We start from the raw sequence: 21,219 nt of genomic DNA, 5'->3' as shown, positions 1-21,219 counted from the left end.
GCTGATAACAACAAAATCCTTGCAATAAAATTATTCCTCCTTTACCATATTCTCAATGATAAATGGCATCACCATTCATACAAACAAGCAAGAAACCTAGAAGTCAACCTAAATTTTGCTATTCCTGAGACCTGCAGTCTAACAGTGATTAGTGATTCTCAGACTGAGCTGCACATTGGAATCACCTGGAAGTTTTAAAAAATACTAATGACTGGATCCTATACTTTCTGATGTAATGCTTTCTGAATCCATTCTCTCTTCAGCAGTCTCATTGACACTGCTCAAGATCAGTCACTTCCATTAATATAACAGCATATTAGCTGGTCTCTCTGCTATGAGCCTGTGTTCTCACCCCCACTCTCTGCACATGCACATATAGGTGGTCATCAGCAGTAACAAATAAATGCAGCAACAAGGAAAATGCCTTGTTGTATAATTTTCGAATACCATATTTGAATACGAAGGGTAAATGTTTAAGCATATATAGATAAATATACATCACACAGAAACATATATTCTTATTTTATAGACTAGACATTAGAATTCTTGTCATTTATTTACTTTGGGTTAGCAAGTTTGAGAGCATTGATTCACTTTATAAATAGTTGTACTCTAACTTGTCTAAGTGAATTACAAATTTAGACGAATGAATAAAAATAAAATCTGAGGTTTTCCATTAATGCCAAGTTGCTTTCTTTGGAGGGGAAAGGTTAGAGGGATTGAGATATTTGTAAGTGGTGTTGAATATTCAGGAAAGTTTCCTTAAAGCAATATTATATCAGTATAGCTCTATTTTAACAGGCTACATTGTGTGTGTATATATATATACACACACACATATATACATGTGTATATACATGTGTGTATATATATATATATATATATATATATATATATATATATATACACATATATATATGCACGTAACTCCAACAACAACAAAAAAGAAAACCTAATTAAAATATTAAGTGCTGTCATTACAAAATTAATCAACATGGCTATTAAAATTAGTTAATATGTCCTCCAAGTCTAGTGTTTGTGCACCCAAGAGTCAATGTCATATCTGAATTTAACTTAGAAGTAACATTCAAATGCATGATACATTCTTTTACTCTAAATGACATTAATACTTTCCAAACTCTTAAGAGCTAAGTTATATAAAAAAAAAACCTCTATAAATTCCTCCCGTAGAAATTCACTCTGAAGTCAATGAAGCCACATAGATTTTAGTATTAAACTAAGATTATATTGATATCAACAATGTGTCTAGCTGCTTAGAATAAGTATTGATATAAGGAATTGTTTGAAATTTACCAATGACAGTTTATAGACAGCCTATTTGCAAACCACAGATTCTATTGTGTGTGGATATTCATATACTATATACACATATATAAAAATATTACACACACACACGTACTACATACACATATTTATATTTTGTTCTTTGTAGAATTTTAAAAATATGTCCAATAAGTTCTGTTGTATGAAGAAAATCAATCCAGGCTCTCCTTGATTGACTCTGTATGTTGGACTTTGTTCTCTCCTCAGTGCCAGCAGATCTTCCTTGCATTTATCTATAATTGCTTCAGGAGAAAGCTCAAGCTTTTGAGGTCCCTCAGAGTATCTCTAGCTGCCAATGGATGAAGTAGTTAGTTTGCTCAGGATTTTTAATAAACATAGGCATTCTGAATCTAAGATGGGAATAACGATGGAGTAATAACCACACATGAACATTTGCTCTGGCTATTCTGTGGAATATAATTTCTTAAATTCACAAAACATAAAATATATGCTAAGAAATGTGGGAATGATTAAAATGATTGGGAAGTTATTGTCAATTCAGGTGACCTATTTTCAGGTGGATATAAAGAAAGTACTCACAGTAAGTGATTTACAGACAAATTAAAATTATATGAGTTGTATATATTAGAGAAATGCAAATTAAAACAACAATGAGATGCCATTTCACACTGACTAGAATGGCTAGAATAAAAAATTGGAATACTGATACATTGCTAGTGGAAATATAAAACAGTGCCGACATTTTGGAAAACAGTTTGGCAGTTCCTCAAATGTTAAACATAAATATGACCTGGCAATTCTACTTCTCGAGAAATGAAAACACATGTCCACATAAAAACTTGTACATTCTTGTTCATATCAGCATTATTCATAAAAGCCAAAAAACAAAAAGAACTTTAATGTCTACCAACTGATGAATGGATAAACAAAGTGCATATCCACAAAATGAAATTCTATTCATCAGCAAAAAGGAACAAGATACTGATAAATATTGTAACATGGGCAAACCTCAAAAACATTATGCTAAGTGAAAGAACCTTGATCTAAGAGACCACATATTAAATAATTCCATTTATATGAAATATCCAGAAAAGGGAAAACCTATAGCGATAGAAAGATTAGAGATTGCCTGGGAGGAAGGACTGCTGGAAATAACAGTAAATGGCCTAAGGGATCTTACGTGAGTGATTAAATGTTTTAAAACTGCTATCTGGTAATGGTTGTATAACTCAGTGAATTTATTAAAACACTGAATTATACCCTTGAAACCAGTGAATTACATGATATGTAAAATATGACAAATTTATTTCAGAAAATACATGCTTTTAAGGGATATACTTTCACCAAGATCACACAAGAATATGTACAATCTGACTTATAAGACACACAAAAACACACACTTTTAGAATATAAAACCTTACAGGTTTCCTACCCTGTTTCCCCCAAAACAAGACCTAGCCAGACAATCAGCTCTAACGTGTCTTTTGGAGCAAAAATAAATATAAGACCCAGTATTATATTATATTATATTATATTATATTATATTATATTATATTATATTATATTATATTATATTATATTATTATATTATACCGGGTCTTATGTTATAGTAAAATAAGACCGGGTCTTATATTAATTTTTGTTCCAAAAGATGTGTTAGACCTGATTGTCTAGCTAGGTCTTATTTTTGGGGAAACATGGTATGTCTTTCAGTAGGAATTGCCATGGAGTTTCAAAACAGAAATGAAGACATTCTAGATTAAAAACACCAAAGAGTTTATAGTTAAGCAATGTTTCTGTATTACATAGGTTCAAGCATATTACTTTTCTTTATCATATAAAATAGTAGACTAATCATTATCATCACCATCATGATATTTACAATGACGATAAAGGTACAAAGTGTCTTATTTGTATTATGCCATTTACTCCTGGTGTTTTTGTTCCATTTTGTTTTATTTTTAAGTGAATGCATACTTAGTTCAGAATGGCATATAAGTCTCAACTGCCCAATGTGTCCTCAGGTTTCATATTCTATGGAATCCCCGTATGCTCATCGGTAATGAATTTGGTCATTTTCTCCTGTTACTCTGCCTTACGTTAATTTATCTGGGCAGAACAACTCAGAAGGGTAGAAGGAAAATTATTTTTTCTTAGAAGGGTAGAAGGAAAATTATTTTTAACCCTGTGGGGATAGGCATTATTATTTCCACTTACATATGAGAAAACTAGGAATTTTGAGAAGGTAAGTAAGTAATGAGTCCCAGGTTGTTCACATGGGCAGTAAATGGTGGGCCTGGGGTTTAGTCCTACCCCTCCCTGTCATCAAAGCCTGACCTCTTTTTGTATATTGCTTCCTTGAGAATAAGTACGAAATACCAACTGATAGATACATTAACTACTGGGAAACTTCTTGGTTAATTGGATATTTTTATTTATGACTCAATGTTTCAGTGAAGTGATCTCAAATTGATTTAAAGATAAATTGAGCTCAAATTTATTCCAAGCTAAAGTGAAACTCATGTTCTTCAGCTTTTAGATATATCACCAAGAGAGTAAAACAAAATACGACATGACAGATTTCTAGATAACAACCTGTCCTACATAAACTATTTAAAGAATACCCATTTATGTGAATATTTTCCACATACTAGATATTTTCTCTTAAAACTCATTCATTTTTCAGACCTTGCTATGTTTAGAAGGGGGTTTCATGGAACCCTTGTGAATTACAGCCCTTGTTCAAATTAGATAATAAGCCACACATTTAGGGGAGTAGGCCTGTTAGAACTAGATAAGAGTGAAGTGACTGCATTCCCCAACGTGTGGAGTATTCCAAGTGAGGCACCACACAAACAGGACACTGAGTGACATCAAATCACCAAGTAAGAATATTAGTCTTTTTTCCATTATCTTTCAATTTTCCTGATTATATCAAGTAGGAAGTATCAGATAGGAATGAAAGAAGAGTTAAAGTGGTACCAGCACTTGCAAATGTACATTTTCATTGAATAAACAGTGGGCTTTAAGGTCAGAGTCCTCTGCAAGCATCTGTATTCAGTTGGTATTTAATAACATGCTTTGTTGTTATTGAATTTATGCTATATTGATAGGTATTATGTATTTATGGCAAGCAGTGCTGGTTTTCAACTAAAAATAATGACATAGAGTTCCCTTTTCAACATAATTGGTAAAGAAAGCGGTGGACAAATTTAAAGAAAACCATCAGTAAACCTAGTACAGGTATTGTATGGATATAACTAAAGTCATGATGGCACTATGTGAATGATCAAAGCTTGAGAAGTACTCAAAGCTACTAGTTATCAAATCTTGTCATGCTATCATGATATCTAAGGACTTCATCAAAAACATGGGATCATTAAGAGTTACCATAGCTAAACAGCTGTTTGGGGGTTTAAAGGGCTGGCTCCTCTCTTGATTTCAGAGAATCATTTAGGGTGCTGAAGATGGAGGGAGCCAGTTTACCATGTACACATTCAGGGTGCAGGAGTTCAGGACAAATCTCCCAGAATGTGCCACCATGGCATGAAGATTATTGTGAGCCAAAAACAAAGCCCAACAAACTCAAGGAGAGTTTTTGTTTATTTGTTTTTATCTCCCCCTTACCTGCCTAAAGGAATTCAAATAGAAAAACTTGCTTCAGGAAAGGAATCTTAGCATACTCAACTTAGCTTACATGAATAAAATGTGGTCATCTGGGAGGCTCCAAACAAGTGTGCTCGTTAGATTGCTCTCTGTGTCCCATTGTTTCTGGATGGCCCAGCAAGAATTTATTTACCACATGTTTGCTTTTTCTCATCTACCTGTGAATTGACTACTTTCCCTTGGAAATCCGAGATCCCTGCCTCTCTCTCCTTAGTCCAGAATGGTATATAAGTCTCAACTGCCCAATGTGTCCTCAGGTTTCATATTCTATGGAATCCCCGTATGTACATCGGTAATGAATTTGGTCATTTTCTCCTGTTACTCTGCCTCACGTTAATTTATCTGGCCAGAACAACTTAGAAGGGTAGAAGGAAAATTATTTTTTCCCATCCTCACAAGGGCTTGTCTTAGGCAAACTCCTGGGAATCTGTTCTTTGCTTTTCCAACTCTTTACCTATCCACATGCCCTCAAGCTATTACTTGCTTCCTTCACTTTCCTCCATTGAAACCTACACTAGATCTTTTACTCACATTATAATACTAATGCTCTATTGCTGTATAATATTTTACTGAACTCCAAGTGTTTGAGCTCTTATATGGATCAAAACATAAAGGTGCAGGGATATAGTTTTCAGGCTGTTCTAAAATTTCAGGCCCATTCCAGCAGATTACAAAGTTTATATTTTACACATCAACTCTATACCCCAGAAAATAACTGATCCTTCACAGTAAAACAAGACCTGCCTAGCTTACTCAGAACTAATGAGTTGCTTCCAATAATGCTGTGAGGCTGACTTTTTTCTCTTTTCCTGTATGAGAAAACTGAGGCACACCGTTTCAAATGAGCAATTTCCCTTGACCACACTACTATAACCTATAGTGTGGCTAGTATTTCCTGTTATGGTTTGAGAACTATGCATATAAAAATCACTGGAGGATTTGTTTGAACTGCAGAGTCCTAGGCACCCTTCAATCTTTTAAATCAGAATGACAGCCAATGGGGTCTAGGAAATTGAACCTTGAGATATTTCTGTAGGTCATTCTTATGTAAACTAACTTTTGATGTCTGCAGTGCTCCCCACTTTCAAGTTCACTGTTTATAGCTCGGGTCAGTAAATATTCAATGCTATAGTGCTATGCAGAGATTAAAATTAAAATGTGTGTCTGGCTTTTCTGTCTTCTAAATTTCAGGGTGTTGGGGCTTTTCATTTTATCTCTGTAGACTTGCAGTTTGTTTGATGGTCCTAATTCAGTCACCAAAACAAATAAAACATAAACAAAATGGGAGAAGAGGAGAAGGGGGGACATACAAAATGGGAGAAGGGCTGCATACAGCCTTTGTCCTTATTCTTGAATGCTGTGTTGTAAGTGCATAGTTATTTTGTTTCCGGGCAATTAATGCAATAAGGGTGACACCCACACGGTCATTCTTGAGTCTACCTTCCCAGCTCTTCCAAAATGTATCGTTTAACAGCTGATACCATCTGGAGACTTTTGGAAATGAAATAACATTCTGGCTTCTAATCTGATTTTACACATGCTCTTTTTCATTGTGTCCCCTCCAAGTAGGGAAGCATAATATAAAAATGTTGAGTTTTAATTTGTTTTTATTCCTAAATAGAAAGAATGATGAAAAAAATTATTAGAAACTATGATAGATGTTGTTTTATACAGTTGACATACTAATAAAATACAAATTTTTTTCAGGTCAGTGAAAATGTCCTTTCTCAAAAATTCATTTTGGTCAAGGAATCTGTGGGAATATGTCATAACTGTAAAAACGATGTCATGCATACATAAAAGTCTTAAACATGAACCTCAGAACAGGAAAAATAACACTTGTTATAATTAAAGAAGAGCAGAAAGGGCATGGCTTAATAAAAGTGGGCACATGCCCTTGCAACCTCTTTGAATTCAGTGCGTGTATTCCAAATTTCTTTTTCTTTATCTATTTTTATTGTCTCCCACAGAACGAAATATTTCTCCTCATTCAAATATGAACTATTATCTTCCAAATGGAATCAGAGCTTCAAAAGCACAGGCTGATTTATGAACACAGACACTCATCAGCATAGGACTGCTGTGTAGAAAACATTGAAAACAACAGAGGCAGAATTAAACAAACCAATGTACTGATATGATGAATTACTATATAGATCTTGAGATCATATTTTTTAAAACTACGTAGCAACATGGGAAGTTGTTCAGGATATATATTAACAAGAAAAGGGAAGATGTAAAAACTGTGTAAAAAAAAAATATATATATATATATATATATCAGGAGTGCCAAAAAATGTATACAAGTGGACACTTTGGTCAAAGTTGCTCAAGCAGTAATTTGCCATAATCAGAAGTGTCTGGATGCTGATGGTAACTACTTTGAGCACCTCTTGTAATTGCAGAAGTCAAACGTGACTTGTATTCATCTTTTGTTATCGGTATATATTGAGTATTACAATTTTAATATAGTTTTTTCCTTTCTTAAAATGTATATACATTTTTGGCACCTTCTGTATATATAAATATGTATTTTGATATATCTATATGTCTAACTCTCTACATATGTATTTATTTATATGTTATAGATAGCAAGAGCTCTCTGGATTGTTCAATTTTGAAATATTCATCTTTCTTTCTTATATTCTTCCATATTCTAAATTACATACAAAATGTTATAATTTGAAATATGATTTCAACAATATTTAAATTAGATTTGAGTAACACTTTATACTGTTATAATTTTAAAATGCTATTTAAAAAGTTCACTTTAAAATCAAATTTCAGGCCTTAATATTAGAGCTACAATAATATTAGGCCTTAATATTAAAATTAGAGATTATCTTTCCAGAACTTCTTTTCAGAATTGAATAAAGATAAAAGCTAAATCCTGTTTACGGTTTAGTGAGATATAAACATTATTATAATAAATGGGAACATATTTATTCATTCTTGTTGCCCAATGAAAAACTTCTGCACATTGCTTTACATCCTATTATCTATTCAAAACATTATGCATAATCTGTGTAATTTACAGCTTTATATTCTTTTTTAAAAAATCATTTTGATGGTGACTATTGGTGAGATTAACTTAAACTAGCAAATGTTCCTGGGCAGTTTGTCTTCACATTCCCAACACTGAAGTCTAGGACTTGGTCCTGGATTTCAAACTCTTCCAATTAACTGAAAAAGCAGACGGGGCAGGATACTCTACTTTGACATGTTTCTGAAAATAATCTCACTCTCCTTGGGAAATTACAGATTATTTATTTCCCTACCAGTGTAGTTTACCATTATATTTTGCTACAAATATGCTACTCTCTTCTTTTTATTTCACTGTTTATAGATCTGGGAATCCTTTTATTTATTTATTTTTTAATCAGCAGAATCCAGTAATTTGTATATCTGCCAACTCTTTCAGGGCCTCACTCTTGGTAACTTATCAAAATGAAGCTATTGACATTGCCAGAGTGTGATATTGTGATATGATAAGAAATATATTTTGGTTTTCATCCCTGGCTCCTAGCCACAGCTCCTAAAACTCTTATAATTTCTTAAATGGTGTGACTAATAGAAGTATTTTTTAAAATAATATTTGGTTTTTATCCCCAGTTCTTGAAATAGTTCTGGGGTGATGAAGGTGAAAGTGTTTTGTTATTTGTAATAAGCCCCCTTTCCATTACAGGTGATTTTATATTAATGAGGTGACTTTTAGAAAGTCCCTATGGATGGGGGGGTGAAGGGAAGGGTGTTGTCAGAGGAACCAACCATGTGATTAGAGGGTTGAAACTTTCAACCCTCCCCCTTAATCTCTGGGGAGGAGAGAGGGACAAGAAAATCAGTTCAATTACCAGTGGCCAAGGATTTATTCAATCATGCCTATGTAATGAAGCCTCCATAAGAAACCCATAACTAAGGGGTTCGGGAAGCTTCTGGGTTGGTAAACACATCCTCATGTTGAAAGGGTGCCACACCTGATGAGGCATGGAAGCTCTGCCCTTCCCCAGACCTTGCCCCATGCACCTCTGCCATCTGCCTGTTCTTGAGTTGTATCCTTTTATAAGAAACCAGGGATCTAGTAAGTAAACTGTTTTCCTAAGTCTGTGAGCTGTTCTAGCCAATTACTGAACTTGAGGCACCTCTGATTTACAGCTGGTTGGTCAGAAGTACACGTGACAGTCTGGGACTTGTGAATGGCATCTGAAATGGTGGGGGGCAGTGTGGTGGAACTGAGCCCTTAATCTGTGGGATCCTCACTCACTCAGGAAGTTAGTGTCAGAATTGAATTAAATTGTAGGACATCCCGTTGGTGTCCACTGGGAAGTGGAGAGTTGCTTGGCATGGAAAACCCACATATTTGGTGTCAGAAGTGTTCCGTGGGTGAAGTACTGGAAAACAGCTGTTTTTACAGAATGACCTTCTTTTAAACACATAAGTAAAACAATTTCATTTACTTGCTAAAAATCGTTCAATGGATTTGCATGTCACTTAGAATAAAAACTACATATCTTATATAAACTATTGGGCTACACCTGATCAACCTCTTCTACCTCATCTCCCAGGACTCTGCTCATCACCAAATGTTCTATCCTCAGGAAGAAATGTGTATCTCTACCGCCTCACTTGCTAACATATAAGCTTGTCACCCTTATCACTCTTTGAAATTATTTACATATTGACTATTCAGTGTTTATCTGCGCATCATTAGTAGTGCAAACCCCAGAAGAGAATGTGCCTTGTCTGTCTTTTCCCCCCAGAACAGTGTCCAAGACACAGTAAACACTCCAAAATTATTTGCTGAGGGAATGAACGACGTAGATTATCTCCAAATGTGATTGTCAATAATTTCTCTCATCCCTATACATGTATGCCACTCTTTCCATCAAGAAGAAGAGTTGATTTTCAATCCCTTTTCATCTGAGCTGGCCTCATGCTTTGCTTTTGAGCAATAGTACTCAATGACCGTGACACTGTGCCAGTTCTGGGCCTAGCCCTTAATACACAGGTCTTGCAGTTTCCATTCTGGTCTTTGAGTTATGAGACACCTTGTAAAGAGGTCCAATAATTGGCTAAAGAGAGAAGCCCTGAAGGAGATAACAGTGCACAGGAAAGCAAGAAGTTCAACTAGCCATTTCAGCTGGGCCAGCTTAGGCACCAGACTTTGAATGAAGCTCTCTTGGATACGGCAGAGACACTAGATTTTTGGCAACTTACACCATGCGGAACAGAGGCAAGGCATCTCTGCTGAGCAATGCCCAAATACAGGATCTGAAAAGGTTGTTGTTGTTTAAAACCCAAAAAAGTTTGGAGTAGTTTGGTATGCAGCAGTGGACACTGGAAACAGTCATTGGTACCAGACATTAGGTGCTGCTGTAACAAAAATATAAAATATATGGTATTAGCTTTGGAACCAGGCAGAGTCTGGGCAGTCAGTGAGGGGACTATTAGTATGAGCTGGAACAGCAATGAGAAAATTATTATTAGAGGCTAGAGAAAGGCAAATGCTTATAAAGCAATGATGGGAAAATTAGCACGACTGCCGACTTCAGTAACTTGGAACATAGGAAATGTTCCTGATGAGGCTAAAGAAGGACCTGTTCAACTTTGAAGAAAAATTATAGTGGCCCCAGGACAGTATCTCCAGCTGGTAAATGATTTTTTTCTTTTTTTTTTTTAAGGAGGGCGCAGCTCACAGTGGCCCATGCCGGGATTGAACCAGCAACCTTGGTGTTATCAGCACCATGCTCTAACCAACAGAGCTATGCTCTCACCATGCTCTCACCCCCAGCTGGTAAATGATACATAAAGTAAGAAATGGCCACAGAGCAAAGATGCCAGTAAAACATGACCTAAAGTTAAAGAGCTTTGTTTACATTTATGGTGGGTGTGGTTGTAAAACCATTTGTTAAAAACTCTGGAAGAGTTAAGGTAGCACTTCACAGATTCTCTCAGCAATACAGAAGAATTTAGAAGAATCTGAACATTATTCTATAGCACCCTGACTCATAGACCGAATATGGAAGGGCCTGACATAAAGAAATGTATGGGTATCACTTTGTCTCAGCAAAGGGATTATAATTCAGTACCTACAAGGTTTTTAAAGGAATTATGACAACTGGGAATAAAAGAGACAGTATCAGTTCAAAATGAAAAGAAACTTTGGGTCCCCAACTTTTTATCGGCAGGAAGTAGGCTGAGAAACTATTCAACTAGAAATATGAACTATGTTATGGAAAAGGAACGAAATCTCACAGAGCAGAACCAAGACTCGAGAGGCGACACCAAAGCATGGAGAAGAGCCAAAGGTTAGAGAACTAATCCCTAACTAGAAACAATTCCCACTCCCAGGGGAGTGGCCCTGACAACCTGAGTCCCTCAGGATTGCGGCACTGCTAAGGAGGAGAGCCTGCTCGCAGCCTTCACAGAATAACAGGTATCAGATTTGCTTTAAAAAAAGAATAAAGTAATCTAATTATATGAAACAACTGCTTTTAAGAGATTGGACAACAAATAGTACAAAAATGTGACCCTTGATACTCTGGAATCAAATGAAGTAAGTCTTATGATTGTTTCAGCCTTGCACACAGAGGCATTTAACAGACCTTAAATTAAGTACGATGATGTCACTGAGCTAAGGACACAGAGGTTGCAGTTTGGGATGGTCGAAGCAGCAGGAATTTGTGATGCAGATTACTAGACAGGAGGAAGCTTTGTTAAAAACAAAACAAAACAAAAACTTTTTTAAATCTATATATTGGTCTTCATGATTCTTTGGTCTAAATACCAAGATAAGCATGCAGAGGGTAAAACTCCATAGGGGTAAACAGAGAACAACCACTGGGGAAAGAACAACTATGGAGGATAACAGAAAAGAAAAATAAAAAAAAAAAAGAGAGAGAAAAGCAATAACACTAAAACTGGTTCTTTTAAAAGTTTAATAAAATTGATAACGCACTAGATACATAAGAAAAAAAAGATGTCACAAATTGCTAGTATCAGAAATAAAAGAGGGGACATCAACAGGCATTCCAAAAAAGGAATATGATAAACCACCTCATGACAATAAATTTGAAGAGTTATGTGGAATGGACAAATTTCATGAAAAATACAAATTGCCAAAACTAGCACAAAAAGAATTAGAAGAGCCATTTCTAAAAACTTTCCCACAAAGATAACCTCAGAGTAAATGACGTCACTGATAAATTTTACCAAAGATTTGTGGAAGAAATAATACAAACTCACATACTTTCAAAAAACAGGTAAAGGGGACACTTTCCAACTAATTCTGAGGCTGAAATTTCTCTGATAACAAAACTAATCAAATACATTACAAAAAATCTACATGTCCATATAGGTCTAAGAATCCTCAACATATTTGCAGGTCAGATACAGCAATATACAAAAGGGTAATACATCACAAGCAAATATGGTTTATCTTAGGAATGTAATGTTTTAACATTTGAAAATCAATTAATATAATTAATGATATTAACATAACAAAAGGGGAAAATCAGATCATTTCTGCAAAAATGCGGAAAAGATAGATTTAATAGACTTCAATTCTCTCATTATTAAAATTTGTCAGGAAACTAGAAACACAAGAACATCTTCAAAACTGATAAAAGTCATTTACAAAAAGCTATAGCATCATACCTAATAACATTCCCTCTACGTACAAGAAAATTTTGCCCACTCATAACTACTGCCGAAGAGTTTTCAGCAAATACAAACAGGCAAGAAAAATAAATACAAGACTTACATATTGAAAAGGAAGAAATAAACTCTCATTATGTATATTCAACAAGATCATGTATATAGAAAATCTAAAGGGATCTACAAAAAAACCATTAGCACTTAATACACGAACTTGCAGTTTGTATTACGCCAAGTTTGTAGAACAAAAGATCTATGTTTAACAAATCAATTGTACTTGTACAATCTAGAAGTGGGCAATTAGAAAATTGAATATAAAAATACTATTTACAGGAATATCTGTAAACATTAAATATTTAAGGATAAATTTAACAAAATGGAGTAAGAACTCACACTGAAAATGACAAAACATTGCTGAAATACAAAAGTCCTAATGAAATGGGGAGATGGGCCACATTCATGGATCAGAAGATTTTATATTTTTAAGACATCAGTTTTCACCCAAATGATTTCTAGATTCAATGAAATTTCTATCATAATCCTAATAGGCATTTGTAGAACCTGACAATCTTACACTAATTTATTTATGGAGATGCAAATGACCTAGAAGAGCCAAAACAATCTTGAAAAAGAACAAAGTTAGGGAATTTATTCCACTTGATTCTTTATTTCTGGACTTTAAAGCTATAGTGATTTTCTACAAAAATAGATTTTCACAAATCCTTCCTTCTCTATGTATGCTTGCTGCTCTTTCCATCAAGTGGTGGAGTTTATTTCCCTTCCTCTCAAATCTAGGCTGGCCCTGTCTTTTGACTTGCTTTGACCAACAGAACATACCAGAAGTGACACTGTCATTTGGGACCAGCCCATTTTCACTCTCTTGTAACCCTGGGCCATCATGTCAATAGGTCTGATTAATCTGTTAGAGATAAAGGCCACATGAAGAGAAGTTCTATTGGCTGTTAGATGAGAGAGAGAGAGAGAGAGAGAGAGAGAGAGAGAGAGAGAGAGAGAGAGAGAGAGAGAGAGAGAGAGAGACAGAGAGAGAGACAGAGAGAGAGACAGAGAGAGACAGAGAGAGAGAGACAGAGAGGCCCAAGTAGCCAACAGCCATTTTAGTCATTTCAGACAAACCTCCAGACATGTGAGGAAAGGCATCTTGGATTTTTCAGTCCTAACTGATCTATCAACATCAATCAACATCTAACATCAATCAACACCATGTGGAGAAATGAAGCACATCCTGGCCAAGTCCTATCCAAATTGCAGAATCATGCATAAATATTGGTTGTTACCGTTTACAACAAAGTTTTGGAGTGGTTGGTTATACAAGTGTAGAAATGAGACACAGTGAATGACTGAGTAAATGAATGACACCCTCCTTTTTCTCAAAGTATGCTAGCAACATGGCCATACTGTGTCTGACACTGAATTACTCTCTGCGAGTCTCTTCTATAGCGTTTCTAGTAACTGGTTGCTTCCGTAATTACACTTTCAAAACTAAAAGATAAGGAAATTTTTATGCAGTGTGAAATCATCAAGTAATTAAGAAGATCTTTCTCATTAAAGTTCTGATTATAAGAGTAATATATACTTATTGAAATTACAGTATAAAAAAAGGGGGAAAATCACTTTCTGCCATAAAATCAATGTTTATTCTTCTCTTACAATTTTTTCAGTCTGTTTATGCAGTGATGCACTTCATCCAAAAAGTAAATGCATACATTTTTGTAATTGGGATGACATTTTGTATAAAGAGTGCATCACATTTAATTTTCAACTTATGGTTATCAGAACCTGACTTAAAGATAATTGTTTTCAAGGCATAGCTCTTCTTACAGGTATCCTAAAATATATAAAATAGCCCTCTATTTCCCATGTTAGCAAAGGCCTCTTAAAAGAACTAAATCATAAATGCCTAAAGGATTCCTCTCTGTGCCCCGTTGTTTATTAAAATAATTTTTAATAAATAAATATGCTTTGCTATAATGTCATCTGCATATATTTAGGCCATATATAAATGTAAGAAAAAGGCCATTAGAATGTATCAATGTCACATGAAATTCATTGTAGACGTGTATCCCATTATACAGATTTTATTATGAAGATTCCATTAACAAATTTCTTTTTCATTTTGGAACCAAAAAATTGCACTTCTCAGAAATAAATCATTGGTTATCTCTTGTAACTACTGATCTAGTTTTCTTTTTCAAAGTATAGACAAAGATATGTGGCTCCTCTGCACAAAGTATATCTGCAGTCTTAAAGTTTGTTCTCCGACACTAGTTTTAAATTCATTTCTTTACTTCCACATTTACATTTTTTCTCTTGGAGAGAATTTATGGATCTTTACAAACTGCTGATAATACCTTTATAAATAGGTAGGATTCAATCAATCAATTCATTCTGCCTTATTTTTCTCTTTGTTATTTCCATTTATCATTATATAAATCAGCATTTTTCCAAAATTTTGATAACTGTGTATTATTTTGTTCTATGGGTGCACTACCATACTCTACTGTTGGAGATAATAGATTGGTATTCATTTTACACTATTATAAAAAATTATAATAAGCTACTTTGTATTTAAGTTATTCCCCACATATCTGATTTTTTTTTTCTAGGACTAGAATTTCTTGCTTAAAACGTCTTGAAATATATTACCAAATTTCTTTACAAAAATTATAATAATTTGCACTCTCACCATCAGGGTGCCTATCTCACTCAGCACAGCTTGCCAGCACTGAGAATTATCATTGTTCAGAACTTGGTTAATGTGACCAATAAAAGGGCATTCAATGATTTAATGTACTCTTCTTGGATTATTAGTGAGAGCCCATACTCTCAATGATGCCTCCTTTATCTCATATTATGTATTCAAGTCTCTTCTCTTCTATCTGTTCTTTAGATCTGTGTCTATCTATGTGCTAATTCTATACTGTCAAAGAGAAATAATATGTAGTAGGCAATTTTCAAGTAGAAAGGCTTTTCTTATCCACAAAGTCCAATCCTGAGACTCTCTCTTAAGTAAATAATCTAAAAGTGGAAAATATTTATGTGGGTATATACCCAGTACATTATTTATAATACTGAAAAAGTCACAACAAAAATTTTCAAAAATATTGAAATAGGCACATATACCTGTGGAGTGAAATTTTAGATATTAAAAATAATGCTTACAGAGGTTGCCAATGATAAAATGTTAAGTTAAATTATATTTTCAACTATTTATATGGAAAAATCTCTGCTACACATGTTAAATTAATACTAGGATAAAAATTATTTTTCTACTAAATTAAAAATAGTGAAGAGAAGGAGGTAATTCACAAAATATTAACAGTGTTTAACTCTTAACTGACTTTATACTTTCTTCTATGGAACTTCTATTATTTCCTGAATTTCACCATGCTATGCTTCTCCTTGTTTCTTTGTAAATTTATTCTAGATTAAGGAGGAGTTACGTATTTAAAAATACAATGCTTTATTATTATTGCTATTATATAAAAATAGTTATTTTTAATTACATTGCTAGTATCACAATCTCTACTTATCAACTCTTAATATCCCTTAACTGAATTAAAAAGATGTCAAACAAGAGAAGATGCCTATTTTAAAAGTTCAGTTTTCCAATGCAAAAGTTTTAGTTTTAATTTAGGACCAAAGGAAAAGAATCAATGATAATGTTTTAAGGAGGGGGAAAAAGCAGGGAGAAAAAGACATCTAAAGAATCAAATTTTTGACTGTAACAATAAAAACAATCCAACTTTGTGTGGCCATGTAATCCGTCACCTAAACTGTCACAACATCAATTAAGGTTACACCATCTCAGCTCACCGCATCCCTTCAGTTCAGTTTAAATTTCTCAGGGAAGAATAGTTATTAAAATCTTGAATTCTACCTGTCAAATGATGGCTTCTCTCCACAGTCAAAGGCATCCTGGAGCTCCTTAACAAGATTAGCCTGGCCTGGCAATCGGAAGAGACCCTCTTCTTTCAGCCCTCTTTGTCGGATGAAGTCCACGCATTGCTCCACCAACATTGGAGCCAAACGGTTCCCATATCTCTTCTCATAACGGACAGTATCTTCCAGTTTCTGTCCAAAAATGCCTGGAGAAATAAAGGATCACAATGAATTTGAGAAATGTATCTCTTCCCACTTTGTTGCTTTCTTTCAAAACTTACTGTAAAGGAAAAACAAAGATTGGAATGCTAGCAAGCATTTAACATTTGGTACCTTGCCTTATTACAGAATCAAATTCAAGAAAAATAAGTGTTGTATGTTCGAATTATGTAAGGCTCCAGAATGTTTGAGGAATTCTTTCAAAACCATTAGGTTAAGGATTTGACAATGAGAACGTATGCTTTACCCCCTTATCTATAATTTATGTATGGATTCAGTGACGCAAAACCATCACATTCCAAGCAGTAAACACTTGCTACCAAAGAGAATACTCTTAGCTCAAACAGAAACAATATCACAACAACCTATATCTGGTATCAAATCTGGCACTAGTGGAATATATTCTTAATATTCATATATTCTTTTTAAGAAAAAAGGTTGAGTGACCTGATACTATTATTTGATTACATATAAAGCAGAATTAGTAAGTGGCATTCTCTAAGGGCAGAAAATTAAAGCAGGTAACAGGTCTATTTAGCTTAGTTTGTAGGCTTTGGAACAAGCGCTTTCCTGATAATGATGTGCCAAACATTGTTCACTAAGCCAACAGACATTCACACCCATAGTTTCTCTTATCATCTTCATTTCAGAGGCTGGACAATTAAATACTTCTCCCACTTCCCAAGAAGTCATCTGGAGCCTCTAGAAACTTGGGTTTATTTGATGGAAGACATAGTTGGAATTGCCGATCACTCCATTTTCCTATCTTGAACTAAGACAAGCTATCTGTCCACTGAAGAGTCATCTTTTGACCATTAGGCAACAATCACAAAGGAAAGGCTGAAAGAGTCACAGAGGCAACAGGGCTGAAATCACTGAACCACTAACCCAATCCCAAGAGCACTTTCCTCCAGATTATTTTTTTAATGTGAGAAAAAATAATTCCCTGTGTGTTTAAGCCACGGTTAGAAGTTTTCTGTATTTGCAGCAACAGAAAATTCTAACGCATACAATAGTGATAACGATGTGGAATATTCTACTATTTTAATAACATAGCTTCCACATTCTTTCCACGTGTCTTCCATACAGACTTACCTTTATGGTAAGAATTTACTTAAGAAATATAGCAAGAAACTAAAACCCCAAAGCCCTAACATCCTTCAACTTATTAAGTATGTATTATGTCCTAAATCCTTGACATATATTCTCTCATTTTCATAATAAATATATAAGGTAGCTATTTTAGACATAAGGACATTGGAGTTCAGAGAGATTACATAAATTGTCCAAGGTCAGTTACACAGCACCAAATGGCAGAATGGAAATTCACATCCAGATTTCTTCAGCCTGAAAGTCTTTGGTCATTCCTAAATACCAGTCCTCTTTCTCTTTTTTTAATCACAATTGTCCAGTGTCTTCATTTTGTAGTAATTTAAAATATTAGTAAATTCTAAACAGTAAAATAGCATATCTTTTCTGTGCTCTCAAAAGAGATGATAGCTAAACTCTACTTATGCATGTCAGGCGTGGGCACAGCAGTTTATATGCACTTTTCTCATTTAAAACTCACAGCATTCTATTAGGTAGGTGCCTCCATTACATCATTATACTGAGGAAGAGACTGAAGCACAGAAAGGTTAAGTAATATGGTGAATGTCACACAGCAAGTAAATCATGGCACCCCGATTTGTTCAAGGCTGTTGGACTCAGTCATTCTGTATCTATCACACAATACTGTGTAGTGTGCATAATGGCTAAAAACTGAGCTTTAGAGAAAGAAACCTGCCAGGTTACTTACAGTTTTCCTACCACAATTCCTGTCATCACACTAAGGGGATGATTTCTGCTGAGAAAAATGTAAATTTGGGGGAAGGTGAGAAAAATAAAGGGTGAAGGAAAAACTCTGAACATTTAGTGAGCATCTTGCCCAAGGAAACTTTTTTAATGTAAAGAGCTATGCCTATGGAGCAATATAATATGTAAGAGAGTTAAAGTATGTCGATAATAGGTACATATACTTAGAAATTCCTGTGGAAAAATCATTGTTTCTCCTCTAGATCAAGAGGAGAATTATTTTAGGTGTATACTTCCCATTCTGTAGAATTGGAAATAAAATGCCCCAATGTCTCTGGTTTACAATGGTAGGTGCGAGTTAAACTCCTGTATGAACATTCTTTTTTTTTTTTTTTTTAATGAGGAAAGTTTCGGGTGGGGGGGATTATTTTTTAAAAGCTGTTTTACTTAGAATTTTCTTTGAGGGAGCAGTGAAACTTCATATTTTAAAATTAACAAAAAAGAACAAAGGTCAAGAGTTATTCTCAACTAGCAGCATGGGGAAAAACACATTGAAAAGTAGATTATTAACGAGAATATTCTCTGTGGTGTGAGTCATGCAAACAGTCCTAGCTATGTCCATTTAAATTCCCAGTGAAGTTTCACACTCCCTAACAAAGTCCTCCCAGAATTTCTGGGTGACGATGGTACATCATGTATACTTTCCCTAAAAGTACATTGATGGTTGTCAGCAAGCATCACCCAGGATGTAACTTTTCACTGGACTGAGAAAGTAAATCACACAGGTGAAATTATTATACCTATAGGAGGCTGTTTCAACTGGAGGGAGGGAGGGAGGGAGGGAGGGGAGAGGAAAGAGAGGGAGGGAGAGAGAGACAGAGCAAAAGAGAGAGAGAAAGAGTGATCTTAGTGACCTTCAGGATCTGTGAGGTTCCTCCTTTACTGTGATTTATACACCAAATAGCAAGAGGCAGCCTGTGAAGTTAGTGAATGTGATCAGATAAATATACTCATATTCCATTCGTCCTAAAAATGAATGAACAAATACAAAGCCAGATCTTCTTGGACTCTCTGTCCCCTGTATTATTTATTCTCTTTTCTCCTAGTATCCCAGTTAGGTATAACTCTGGGTTCAGTTCATCACTTTTTGTCCTCTTGCTAACCTACTGTAATTTGGCCCATGAAACCATCATCCCATTAAAAGAGCTTTTTCTATAGTCACCAACAACTTCCTAGTTGCCAAATCATTGCCAGCCAAATCTATTTTTATAATACTTTGTCTCTCTCCCTTTAAAACTATCAATCTCACTCTTCTTTCTGATACTTCTCACATGTTACATAATTCCTGCCTTCCAGAATACTCTTCTCAGTCTCCTTCTTGACTATGTTACCTACTATACCTTCTCATAAGTTTGCTGGTTCTCTGGGTTCCTGTCACAATTTATTTAGACTCCACTTAATCTCACAGTATATTAATTATTCCCAGATTTGTGTCTCAATTTGGGTCGCTATTATGAGCTCTAGCATTGGGTTTCTAAGTATCCATTAGATCCCTCAACACGGATATTTCAAACCATTCTCAAATTCAAAATTTCTAAAACTGGCTAAATCATCTTTTCTTTAAAATCTGTTCTACTTCCTGTAATCTTGATTTTGATTATCAGTACCAGTTATCTACCCCTAAATCATTATAGTGCCATCTGAGAGTCAACCTAGATTCCCCCTTCCTTCACTACCCTTATTTAATCACTATGTTGGTTCCTTCCCAACTTATCACTACTACATGAGGCTAGATCCTCGATATTTCTTTTTTGTTTGTGTGTTCATAGCTTTAGTCCGGGAGGAGGAGATTAATGGGTTATTGGTGACCTCTGCAGCAGCCAATGTTCCACCTGGGGCACCGCCGGAAAGTAGGTATCAGCAGCTCCAAGTTGCACTGACCGAGCCAGAGCCTGTCACTTGCTGGACGTTGCGGGGAGGGGTGTGGACAGACCTAAATAGCAGGAAAGTCCATCTTTGTCCTCCAGGGACACTAGCAAGTATATAAACTCATTCAAGGCCCAAAAATACTGGTGCTGGGTGGAGGTACCAACCTCAGTGGGACTTACCTGGGGCTGGATTGGGAGTTTGGCCAGGGAAGGTGGCACTTGGGCCAGGAGTAAGGGTTTGGAGAGGAATTCTTCAGTAGATCCTTGATATTTCTTACATGACTTTTTGAAGAGTCCCCAATTCAGACAAGTGCTGCCATAGTAATATTCATAACATTTAAATTGGATTACGCCATTCTTTTGCTTCATTTCTTCCAAGGGTGCCCACTAGCCAACCAAACTCCCTTTCATGATATACAAAGTCTCCACAATCTGAGCTTTGTCTCTTTATCCACCATTCAATCAACAACGCTTAGGTAGCACTCGTATGCCAGGCACGGTGCCATATCCGCACTCATTTCTGCTGCTTCCTCACAAACGACATACTCTCCATACTGAATTATTTGTTGTTTCTTAAATGTAGCAGGATTTTTCATGTCTTCAGGCCTCTTTCTAGAAGGTAGGTCCTGCCATCATCAATCAGCCTAGAAAATTATCTTGCAAGATTCAACTCATATCATCTCCTGTATTGTCTTTACTAACATCCCCTCACCCCCACTCCAGATGCGAAGCTTGGTTTCTTCTTTGATGTCTTA

The 21,219-nt window shown here is 35.2% G+C and overlaps 1 protein-coding gene across 6 annotated transcripts in view; it reads right to left on the bottom strand.

Moving 5' to 3' along the window:
• The window catches only part of ARHGAP24 (Rho GTPase activating protein 24), a 701,900-nt gene that overhangs the window by 32,340 nt on the left and 648,341 nt on the right, over window positions 1-21,219 (bottom strand). For all 6 annotated transcript variants that reach the window (XM_074323892.2, XM_019731289.3, XM_019731291.3 and 3 more), the window contains one exon: window positions 16,522-16,729. In XM_074323892.2, the coding sequence (XP_074179993.2) occupies window positions 16,522-16,729 (208 nt within the window). The remainder of the gene's footprint in view (window positions 1-16,521; window positions 16,730-21,219) is intronic.

This window comes from Rhinolophus sinicus, chromosome 1 (genome assembly GCF_057876585.1).
Source record: "Rhinolophus sinicus isolate RSI-liver-muscle chromosome 1, RSI-T2T, whole genome shotgun sequence".
Taxonomy (NCBI): Eukaryota; Metazoa; Chordata; class Mammalia; order Chiroptera; family Rhinolophidae; genus Rhinolophus; species Rhinolophus sinicus.
This window is presented reverse-complemented; position numbering and strand designations above follow the sequence as displayed.